The 12500-nt window shown below is 36.2% G+C and overlaps 1 protein-coding gene across 1 annotated transcript in view; it reads left to right on the forward strand.

Annotated features, from left to right (window-relative positions):
• Positions 1-12500, forward strand: part of LOC113816377 (inactive tyrosine-protein kinase 7) — a 70780-nt gene that overhangs the window by 21789 nt on the left and 36491 nt on the right. Inside the window, exon 2 of the mRNA XM_070135888.1 lies at positions 10045-10606. Coding sequence (XP_069991989.1) covers positions 10555-10606 — 52 coding nt within the window. The 5' untranslated portion in view covers positions 10045-10554. The remainder of the gene's footprint in view (positions 1-10044; positions 10607-12500) is intronic.

The following is a 12500-nucleotide window of genomic DNA, read 5'->3' on the forward strand; positions in this document are numbered from 1 at the left end:
TTGGAGCTCATTATTGACCTGTCTTTTTTTTTATTTTCCTTTTTTTCTGTTTTCTTTTTCTTTTTTTCTCGTCTTTCCTTCCTTTTTTGGGGTGAATTTATCGGTCCGTTTAAGAGTAAATTCCAGCGACTTCCGCAAGATAATTGCTTTATAATTTACTCACTTTCTCAGTCCATTTCGAAAGGATTTTTTTTTCGGTTCTTGAAATGTGAAAGGATTAATTTGAAAGGATTTTCTTTTTTCTGTTTCCTCGCAATATGTGTCGAGGATTATGTCAGAAGTTTATTCTTTCTGAATCATGAAAATATAATAACTTAACGGATTAATCTCACTCACGTGCTTACTTACTCACTAATTATTTTACTTTCTTACTCATTTATGAATTTACTTTCTAACTCATTAATCGATTTACTTTCTTACTCTCTCATTAATTTATTTCTTTTCTTACTCTCTCATTTATTTGCTTTCTTACTCACTTATTATTTTCCTAGCCCTTTCATTTACTTACTCCTTTATTCACCTGCTTCATCCCTCACTTACTCAGCTATTAATTTACCTGCTTACTCATCACTTGCTTATTTCTCAATTTATTCAATCCCTTACTTTACTCATTTATTCATTCATTTGTTTACCCTTCCAATCACTCATTTACTCGTTTATTTATTTATCTACTCACTCATTCACTTCGTCTCTCACCTTCCCAGTTTCTTATTTACTTACTTACTCATTTATGCATTTATGTACACACGTGCATTTACTTACACATTTACATATTCACTGATTCATATACTTACTCACTCCCTCATTTCTTTATCCTCTCACTCATTTACTCACTTACTCACTCACTCACTTACTCATTTACTCAGTCACTCATTTATTTACTCACACTCATTTACTCTCACTCATTTACTCACTCACTCTCTCACTCACTCGCTTACGCATTTACTCACTCGCTTACCCACTCACCCACTCACTCATTCACTCACTCACGCATTTACTCAGTCACTCACTTACCCATTCACTCATTTACCCACTCACTCACTCACTCACTCACGCATTTACCCACTCACTCACTCACCCACTCACTCATGTACTCACTCACTCACGTAACTATTTACTTACAGCTGTTAACTCTATTTCGAAATTTTCTACACGCTTTCTGCTCTTCAAAAGTTCCAGTGCTGGTAAACAGTACACAGACGGAGGGGGAAGAGGGGGAGAGGGGGAGAGGGGGGGGTCGTTATGTACACATGAACAGGCTTGATTCTGTCATTTTCAACTTCGGAAGTGAACAGTGAACGGATGAGTGGTTGTTGTTAATTTATCCAAAAAAAAAAATAATAATAATAATAAATATATAAAAAATAATTGTAATGATACTAAAAAAAAAATAAATAAATAAAAAAATTAAAAGATTAAAATTAAGATTATTTTCATCCAAAAAAATAATAATGATAATAAAGAAATATATATAGAAATAAAAAAAAAAATAAAAGATTAAAATTAAGATGATTTTTTATTTTTTTTCTTGTTCCTTCTGTATAGGGAGAGGGGGGAGGAGGGGAGGTGGGAGGGTATATTTCAGTGGAGTTAGTTGATGACTATTTAATGACAATGGGGGAATAATTGTGATAATGGTGATAATGATTATGATAATAATGTTAATGGTGATAATAGATATGAGTATGATGGTGATAATGATGATAATGATAATGATAAACAAATCATCCCCGTAAGATTATAATAACATATATCAGTCATGATAATGATAATAACAATGGTAACAATAATGATCATGAAAATGATAATGATAATAATGATAATAATAATAATAGGAATAATGAAATAATAACATAATATTAATAACAGTAATAAAATAACAACAATAATGATAATAGTAATGCTATCAGCAACAACAAAAACAGCAACAAATCATTCATATAACGGTAATAAAAACATCAAAAAGGTAAATAAAATCATTGAATTTCGTAATGAGAAATGTCAGGCATTCATACAACCGAGAAAAACTCACAAAACGTTACGCCAAATGAATGAACTGAAAAGAGACTAACCTTTTCATTCAGTGTTTGCTCTTTACTCTTTCTCCCTCTCTTTCTCTTTCTCTCTTTCTGTCTGTCTGTCTGTCTGTCTGTCTGTCTCTGTCTGTCTCTGTCTCTGTCTGTCTCTGTCTCTGTCTGTCTCTGTCTGTCTCTGTCTGTCTCTGTCTCTCTCTTTCTCTCTCTCTCTCTCTCTCTCTCTCTCTCTCTCTCTCTCTCTCTCTCTCTCTCTCTCTCTCTCTCTCTCTCTCTCTCTCTCTCTCTCTCTCTCTCTCTCTCAGTCTATTATAGCGTAATAGAATAGGATGTAGATTAGTGAATTAAATGAGATTTTTAATGTGAAATGAATATGCTTCTTCAAATGATTTATATCATGGACGTTTTTCTTGTGAATGAAATACATATATAAATGTATAATGAAGCATGTAGATAGATAGATGCATTGAATTATTAATAAAGATAAAAACAGAAACAAAGATGTATGCAAAGAAAAAAATACATTTCGCAGATGAGAAAAAGAAATATTTCCCCCAAAGGTGGATGAAGGAATGGAATAAAAGATATATTTGAAAGGAAACGAAGGAATGGTGGACAGAAGGTAAAGAATAGAAGAGGAAATAAAAGGTCAAGATAAGATAAGCTGTTTCGAAATGACTGGCCGGTGGAGTGGAATGGATAGAGAAAAAAAATGAAATAAAATAAGATAAAATAAAAAGTGATATAGTTAAGTGCCTTTCCGGTCGCATGGGGGCAGTCGGAAGAAGAGAGGGAACAGGAATAAAGGAAATCGAAGGAAGGAGGAGGGAGAGAGGAAAGAAGGAAGTGGAGGGAGAGAGGGAGAAGAGAAGGGAACGAGAGATGAGGGAATTGGAAGGAAGGTGAAAGGAGAATGATAAAAGGGAAGAGAAGATAGACAAGCGAATGCTAGAGGAAAGAAGGAAGTGGAAGGAGAGAGAAGGGAATTGGAAGGAAGGAGAAATGATAGAATTGGAAGAAAGGAGAAATAAGGAAATTGGAAGGAGGATAGATGGAGAGAGAGGGAGAAAGGGGAAGTAAAGAAGGAAGAAGGAAAGAGAGAAGAGAAAGGGTATTGGAGGAAAGAGGGGAGGGAGGAAGAAAAGAAAAGGGGAAGAGAAAGAGGGAAGGACAAGAAGAAAGGGATTATATAAGAAGGAAGAAAAAGAAAGAAGAAATGGAATATGATAGACAAATAAAACGAAAACAAGGAGGACAGAAGAAAATAGTGTGTGTAAGAATAGAGGAAGAAAGATAAAGGAAGAAAAATGATAAGTAAAAATAAGAGAAAAATATCGATTATTTCACAGTAAGACATATCTAGATAAAACAAAAACAAACAGACAATGATAATCAAGTATATCTTATACCACTACATTGGCAACGATTATCATATTATGCATGTAAGTGCTGATGATATGATATGTATGATAATGAAAGTTATTCCATTTCCCATAATGAACATCATATCATTATCATCATTACTTATAAAAGGCTGTAGAAGAATTGACAAAAATAACTAACCATTAGATATCATAGGAAGGACAGACTAAAAGAATATTATAAAGAAAAGTATAATAATGATGATAAAAAAATAAAAATAATATCATCGTGACTGCCTCAAGTCGATAACGTTTATCTATACAAAGTTATGGTGGTGGTGAAGATGATGATGATGATGTTCGCGAATAATTGGGTTATTGTGATGATAATGGGGATGAGAGTAATGAAGGTGATTAGGATGGAAATGAGGTTGGTGATGTGATGAGGATGAGAGTGATGATAACGAGGAGGATGAAGATGATGATGAGGTGATGATGACGGTGATGAGGATAAAGATGGTAATGATGATGGTGATGATGATGATGATGATGACGGTGATGAAGATAAAGATGGTAATGATGATGATGATGATGATGATGACGGTGATGAGAATAGGGATTGTGATGATGACTCTAAATCCGACCTCGATTAGTGATGTATTTTCGCACTGCAACATGATGATAACAAAAATGATAATGATATCAATTATCATAATAACAATGGGAATAATAATAATAACAACAGTAATAATAATAACAACGATAATGATAATAACAATAACAAAAATAATAATAACAATAATAATGATAATAACAACAAAAATGATAACAATAGCAATAATAATGATAATAATAATAACAAAAATAATAATAATAACAACAATAATGATAATAATAATAACAAAATAATAATAATAACAATAATAATGATAATAATAATAACAAAAATAATTATAATAACAAAAATAATTATAATAACAATAATAATGATAATAATAATAACAAAAAATAACAATCATAATACAATAGTGAAAAGGTAAATGAATAAATCAACTTGATTAATAAATAAAAAATATATGCCATAAAGATTCCCATTTGAAACTTTTTCGCTATCTGCCATAATAAACTTTTTTCTTCTTCTCTTCGATTCAGCAGTACATCCCATGTAATAATAATAATAATGATTATAGTAACAAAGTTAATGATGATAACAATAATATTATTAATGATAATAATAATGGTAATGATTATTATAACATTAGTAGTCATACTATTAAGGATAACAATAGAAATAAAATCATTATGATAATAATGATGATAATATCAATACTGACAGTAATGATGAGGGTGAGGATGATAATTATGATGATGATGATGATGATGATGAGGAGGAGGAGGAGGAGGAGGAGGAGGAGGAGGATAATGATGATAATGATGATGATGATGATGGCAATAATTATAATAACAATGATAATAATGATGATGATAATAATAATAATAATGATAAATCAAGATCTAAAAATATTGACTTATTAATACCCAAACCGACATGAATAATAAATTCATCAGACTAATGGAAACTATCAATCCTTTGAAGTTCATTCTCTTTATTTCTTTATTCATTTATTTATTTACTCCTTACTCTTTCTCTTTCTCTTTTTATTTCAGGTCCTTTTTATTCTTATTTTTTACTCTTTATTTTTTTCATATACTTCTATTTTTCTTCTTCTTCTTCTAATTCTTCTTCATCATCATCACCTTGTTCCTTTCTTTTTCTTTTCTTTTTTTTCTTTTGGACTGGAATGTCCCGGATGTCATCGCTCAGGTCCGACACGACGGCGAAGATTCTCTGTTTTTCGTTTCCCTTTTTCTTGTTTTTCTCCAGGTTTTCCGGCCTTTAATAAACGACTGGCCAATGGTTTCTTCCGGAGGTTGTCACGGGGTTCGAGTCCCGGGAACGGCGTGGGTGTCGTTGAGGAACACGCACACATTTTTCACTGTACACACATACATGGATATGCATTGTATATATACAGGTCCAGACAGAGAAGAGAAGAGAGAGAGAGATATAGATAAAGAGAGAGGGAGAGAGAGAGAGAGAGAGAGAGAGAGAGAGAGAGAGAGAGAGAGAGAGAACAGAAGAGAGAAGAGGGAGAGGGGGAGGGAGAGAGAGAGAGAGAGAGAGAGAGAGAGAGAGGGGGAGGGAGGGAGGGAGGGAGGGAGGGAGAGAGAGAGAGAGAGAGAGAGAGAGAGAGAGAGAGAGAGAAAACAGAAGAGAGAAGAGAGAGAGGGGAGAGAGAGAGAGAGAGAGAGAGAGAGAGAGAGAGAGAGAGAGAGAGAGAGAGGACAGAAAGAGAGAGAGAGAAAACAAAAGAGAGAAGAGAGAGAGGGGGGAGAGAGAGAGAGAGAGGGGGGGGAGAGAGAGAGAGGGGGGGGGAGAGAGAGAGAGAGAGACCATATACACAGATTCACAAGCACGCACATTTCCCGTTCACAAATTCATACACATACGGTGCATACACTCAGGGTATATGAGCACGCACACTTCAAAATACATACATACTTTGTATACAAACTCAGACATTAATAGTGTATATATGTATATACCTATATATGCATATACATGTCATATATGTATATATCTACACGCATACATATATGATATATATCCAAACAAACAAAAACAAACACACAAACTCACGCAGCTTTCTATCTGCCAAAAGACGTTTTGTGATTCATGTTTTGATATTACCATGAGGTCTTATTTATTGCTCTTTCACTTATTTGGCCGTGTGTGTGTGTGTGTGTATGTATGTACGTATGTATGTATGTATATGCGTGTGTGTGTGTGTGTGTGTGTGTGTGTGTGTGTGTGTGTGTGTGTGTGTGTGTGTGTGTGTGTGTGTGTGTGTGTGTGTACGCATGCATGTGTGTATTTCTGTATATTTGTATGCATTTATGTGCGTATGTATGTATGTATGCATGTGCTGATGCACACATTCGTTCATCCGCTTGTGCACAAATGCACAAGACTCTTCTATTCCCGTGACTTACAAAGAGCAATGGGAACCCCTTTAGCCCTTCAAGTAAGCAGAGAAGGAGACGGATAAGACCCCATTTGCCCCTTTCTCCTTCGTCTTCCTGCTCAATTAAGCACCAGGGCAGAGAATAGTCGAAACAGCTCCGCCGCTTCGAAGCGGATCCGACCCGCTGCTTCATGCTTCATTACCTCATCTACATAATGGACCGAACCGACGAAGCCCAAAAGATCTTCAGGGAGCCGACGGTTAATAAACCCGGGAGTAAACTATCAGGGTAAACTATTGTTTTGGGAGAGCTGTGGTACGTAAGTTATGCTCGCTATAAACCGCAGCCTCCGAATTCTTGGCTGGACTTCCGAACTACAACTTTTGACAATAACTTGGTTTGTCGCTCGGAGATATATTGTCCTTGTTATAAGTTAGACTGCAGTGTTGTTGTTCATGTTTTTTTGTTGTTTTTTTTCATGAAGCTGCCATTGCCCGAGGTTATTTACGCCTTGGTGGTAATACAGTTAGATGAGTGTTGGTATGTGATTAAATAATATACCGACATATATAGATGGATAGATTGATTGATAAAGCGCGTACATATTTGTGTGTGTGTGTGTGTGTGTGTGTGTGTGTGTGTGTGTGTGTGTGTGTGTGTGTGTACAGGATTATGTTAAAATATAACCATTTAATCTTCATCCATATAGAGTTCCCAAACGCAGATACATTCACATGCAAGAACCTGAATGCAGGCAAGCGCACGGCTCTCCGAGTTATGAAAGGCAGACCTTATTTGACTTCTTCTCCCGCCTGTTCCCCATCCACCCGGCCCAATATATATGTCGCTGAGGACTAGTATACCGCGGAACATACGATCTGACATCTGGACCCTCCTTTGTCGGGAATATATTGCATGTCCTCTAAATCATTCCACGCACCCAGGTGTAGTCTTCCGATTTTTCAACTTTTATTTTCGTGTCCTGTGCTCCCTTTTTTAACCCTTTAGCTTTATCGTCTGACAAGGAAGGTCTTCGTCTGACAAGGAAGGTCTTCGTGCAGTCCTTTTGAGGCTAATGATTTGATTCTCCATCCATTGTGACTTGAAGGAGTGTTACGTCTTGGGAGAAAAATGTGTTTATACCGCTGACGTTTATCTTCTCCTTTGCAGGGTTTGATGGCTGTCTTCGAGGTCGTCAACAGCGTGTTTTCTCCCCGGCGACGTGTGCTGTCCCGTTCTTCCTTGCCCCGTTCTCTCTTGTTCTGGTTCTCTGGTCTGGTTCTCTTTTGTCCTGTTTTTCTCTTGTCACGTTCTCCTTTGGTCTTGTATTCTCTTGTCACGTTCTCTCTCTCGCCCTGTTCATTCTTGCCCTTTCTCTCACCTCTTGTTCTTTTTTTGCCCCTTCTCTCTCTCCTGTTCTCTCTTGCCCCGTTCTCTCTCCTCTTGTTCTTTTTGCACCGTTCTCTCTCGTCCTGTTCTGTCTTGCCCTTTCTCTCTCCTCTTGTTCTCTCTCGTCCTGTTCTCTCTTGCCCTTTCTCTCTCCTCTTGTTCTTTTTACCCCGTTCTTCCTCGTTTTACTCTCTTGTCTTGTTCCCTCTTGTCCTGTCCTCTCATGGGACTTCTCTTGTCACGACATCAACTGTCACGGTCTTTCATACCCTGTTCTCTCTTGTCTTGCTCTCTCTTGTCCCGTTCTTTTCCCCTAGCTTTTTGCCCTGATATTTTTTTCTTTTCAATTCCTGTTCTTCTTTTTTTCTTCTTTTTTCCGTGTGTTCTTTCTTCCCTCGTTCTTTCTTCGTCCGGGAGAGAAGAAAAGACCTCGAACCTCCGCGCTGAGCAGACGACGGCAGAGCTCTCGTATTTTTTGGTTGAATCAACAACTCCTTCGTGGACTCGTGGCAGCGAAGACGCATAAGAAAAAGACAAACTGAATTACTGACGCACTAGAAAAAGAAATTGTGTTAGTCCCTGGTCGTGCGGGGCGAAGGGTTCAGAAAGATTCGTGTGTTTGAGAAGGCAAAGAAAAAAAGATAACAAAAGAAAGTTTAAAAAAGGAAAAAAAAAAGGATACTGAATGTGCTTCCGGATATTCTGGGTAAAAGGAAAGGCCAAAATAGAGAGAAAAAACTGCAGGGTTAACTAAATAATGGTTTCAAGAAGTTAGGTAATATGTGACAAAACAAACACCGAATGAAGGTCACCTAAAGTTAAAATCAAGGAACTTTTGCAAAGCGTTAAATCGTCGATGCAATAAAGGTCTTATGAATGAACTGCAATCACTACTCCTCCCCCTTCACCCCCCCCCAAAAAAAAAAAATAATAATAATAATGATAATAATAATAATAAATAAAAGTTGAAAGCTGAATTATGCCTTGAAGAAATACCAGCAACAGGACGTACTAATCTGGAAAAGGGTCGCCTCGAAGTTAACACGAAACAAGCGAGAAAACCGAACTATCGCAACGAACAGACGCAAGTCATTAAGATTTTCCATTAGAAACTTTCGGAACTGTGTCGACAAACTCCTCGATGCAAATGACCGATGAAGCGAGAGGAGAGAGAGAGAGAGAGAGAGATGGAGGATGAGACTCAGATGACTCAACCGACTCAACCAGATTCCACCCAGAAAGGGACCCAAGACGTTAAATGAAGAAGACACACGTAAAAGAGCGAGAGAGAGAGAAAGCTAAAAGAAGCTCACCTGCAAAGTCCAAAGCTCACGCAGCCGCTCAGAGCCAACGTGAGACTTTAGAGATAAGTACGCAGAGAAGAATGAAACCTAAAAAGCCCAGCTCCAAAAGACGAGGAATTCATAGATCCTAAGAAGACACAAGGCTTTGGAGAAGGCTTTCGGTACAAAGGGGCTGAAGGGGAAGCTCCGTCGGACAGAAGGGGCTCGCAAGTGGCTCGTCAATTACCGGAATAGATCTCAGGTTCTCCAGAAAGGTCGGTCCGGATGAGGAGTCTGTCCGGAAGATAAGTACGGTCGGATGCTGGGTTTTCTTCTCTAATAGTCTTTGAGAAGTGCTCGTTGGTTTCGTCTTTTTTTCTTCTTCTTTCTCTTCTTCTTCCTTTCTTTCTCTGGTTTTTCTTTGAGTGATTTTTTCTTTCTCGGTAATTCCTTCTATTTTTCTTCTTCCTCTTCTTCCGTTCTTTCTCTGGTTTTATTATTTAGGTGATTTTATTCTCTCTCCTTCTTTCTCGGTGTTTTCTTCTATTTCTCTTCTTCCTCTTCTTACTATTCTTTTCTTTTGTTCCTCTATCTCTTTCTTTCTCGCTAACTCCTTTTTTTCTTTTTCCTCTTCTTATTATTCTTTTCTCTTGTGTTTCTCTATCTCTTTCTTTCTCACTAAGTCCTATTTTTTCTTTTCTCTTCACCTTATTCTCTTCTTTGGCCTTCTTCTTCCGGGTGACTTCTTCCTTTCATTCTTTCTTTCGGATTATTGTTTCTTTTTTCTTAAGCGATATATATTTTTTTTTTCATTCCTTCTTCCATCTTTCCTTCCTTTATTTCTTTGGATTTTATTCCCTTTGGTCTTGGCGATATATACTTCCTAATCTTCTTTTTATCTTTTTAGTTCTTGATATGTTTTATCAATACGTTTTCTTGTCCCTCTTAAAGGATCCAAACAGAAAAATGTGAAAAACTTTACAGGAATATGAACAAATGATAACTTATGAGACAGAGAAGAACAAAAATGTTCTTGGATAAATAACTTCACGTGTTATAAGGAATATGAAAAAATAATAACTTGTGAGACAGATAAGAACAAAAATGTTTCAGGATAAATAACTTTACGTTCTGTAGTGAGTTTCTCTGCAAAGATTGATGAAACCAGAGAAGAATAAATGATTGAAAAAGGAAAGAGAGATAAAAAGTTCAAAAGATATAAAAAATGAAAGAAAAATCAGTGAATGGGATTCAGGAAGTGAACTAGAACGAAAGGACGATTAAAACATAAATTATAAACAGAGGGAGAGATAAGTAAATGAAAAAGACAGAAAAATGATATAATAACCTAGAGACCAAAAAAAAAAGAAAAAAAATCCCCCCACTCTCTCCCACTGTGTAAAAATCCAACTTCAGGCTAAAAAGAACGAAGAGAGAGAGAGAAAAAAAAAGGTATATATCATGGAAGGTCGGAGTTCACAACTTAAAAAGATTGTCTTCACGATCTTCGCCGGTGAGTAATTCCTCTGCAGTTGCTTTTGTTGTCTTCGCGGGCTCTTCGCGGTTGCATGCTGGGCCGAGTCATGCGCGCGAGGTGTAGATGCGTGTGAATTAGTGCTTACATGTGTGTGTGTACATATTTATATATATATATATATATATATATATATATATATATATATATATATATATATATATATATATATATATATATATACATATATATATATATATATATATATATATATATATATGTATATATATATATATATATATATATATATATATATATATATATATATGTATATACATATATATATATATATATATATATATATATATATATATATATATATACATATATATATATATATATATATATATATCATATATATATCTACGACTCTACGCACCGCCACATTCTCTCTGTGTGTGTATCTCTGTCTATTTCTATCATTCTCTCTCTCTCTCTCTCTTTCTCTCTCTCTCTCTCTCTCTCTCTCTCTCTCTCTCTCTCTCTCTCTCTCTCTCTCTCTCTCTCTCTCTCTCTCTCTTCTCTCTCTCTCTCTCTCTCTCTCTCTCTCTCTCTCTCTCTCTCTCTCTCTCTCTCTCTCTCTCTCTCTCTCTCTCTCTCTCTCTCTCTCTCTCTCTCTCTCTCTCTCTCTCTCTCTCTCTCTCTCTCTCTCTCTCTCTCTCTCTCTCTCTCTCTCTCTCTCTCTCTCTCTCTCAGTTTTTCTATTTATCCGTTTATCTAACTGTATCCACATATATCTATTCATCTAACTCTCTACCTCTTTATCTATCCAGCTGTCTATCTATCACTTAAATTCCATATCACAGAGAGTGAGAGATGTGCTTGATTTTTGTTTGTTTCTGATACAGTTTGATTGAGAAAAAAGTTACTTCGGCTTTTTATCATGCTTTTAGCTTCTTTGTTTAGATGTATCGTTATTATCAATGCAATGTTATTACTATTATTATCATCTGTATTAGCAACATTTTTGTCATTATTATCATTTTTGTCATTATTATCATCATTATCATCATCTTCTTTATTATCATCATCATTATCCTCTACACCATCACCATTATCACCACCACCTCAAGCATACACACACACACACACACACACACACATACACACACACACACACACACACACACACACACACACACACACACACACACACACACACACACACACACACACTAACACACACAAACACACACACACACACCATAATACCAGCACAGCAAACACTCACACACACACACACACACACACACACACACACACTAACACACACACTAACACACACACACACACCAGAATACCAGCACAGCAAACACACACACACACACACAAACGCACATAGCGAAATAATAGTCCGAAAGGCCACAATATCAGGTTCAGTCTCCCGGTTTAATGACAGCCTTGCAATTGCAGCTTGCAAGGGATGGTGACAGTCGGTCACAGTGCGCGGAGGTGTTTATGGTGAGGAATAGGAGAAACTGAAGGAATATTGTGTGCTGTTTCCGTTCGGGTCAAAATATGGGGTTGGTTAATACTGTAGAATCATTTGAGTATCTTTTGTTGGTTAAATTGGGGACTTATTGTGATAATATATTCAGCATATTCATATATCTAACTATATATATATTCGTTGATCTGACTAGATATTTTTTATAATGATATATCACTTACGTATGTGTATTTAATGATTTTCGTTGGCTAGTATGGAGACTTGGTTTTGTTTAGATACATATATAGGTGGATGAATAGATAGACAGGGAGCCAGATAGAGAGACAGATAGATTGACAGATACATAGACAGACAGATAGGTAGATTATTTTTCGTTAATCAAAATGCACAATTTTGTTTTAATATCATGAATAGTTAGGCTTA

The sequence above is a fragment of the Penaeus vannamei genome, chromosome 21 (assembly GCF_042767895.1).
Source record: "Penaeus vannamei isolate JL-2024 chromosome 21, ASM4276789v1, whole genome shotgun sequence".
Classification (NCBI taxonomy): Eukaryota; Metazoa; Arthropoda; class Malacostraca; order Decapoda; family Penaeidae; genus Penaeus; species Penaeus vannamei.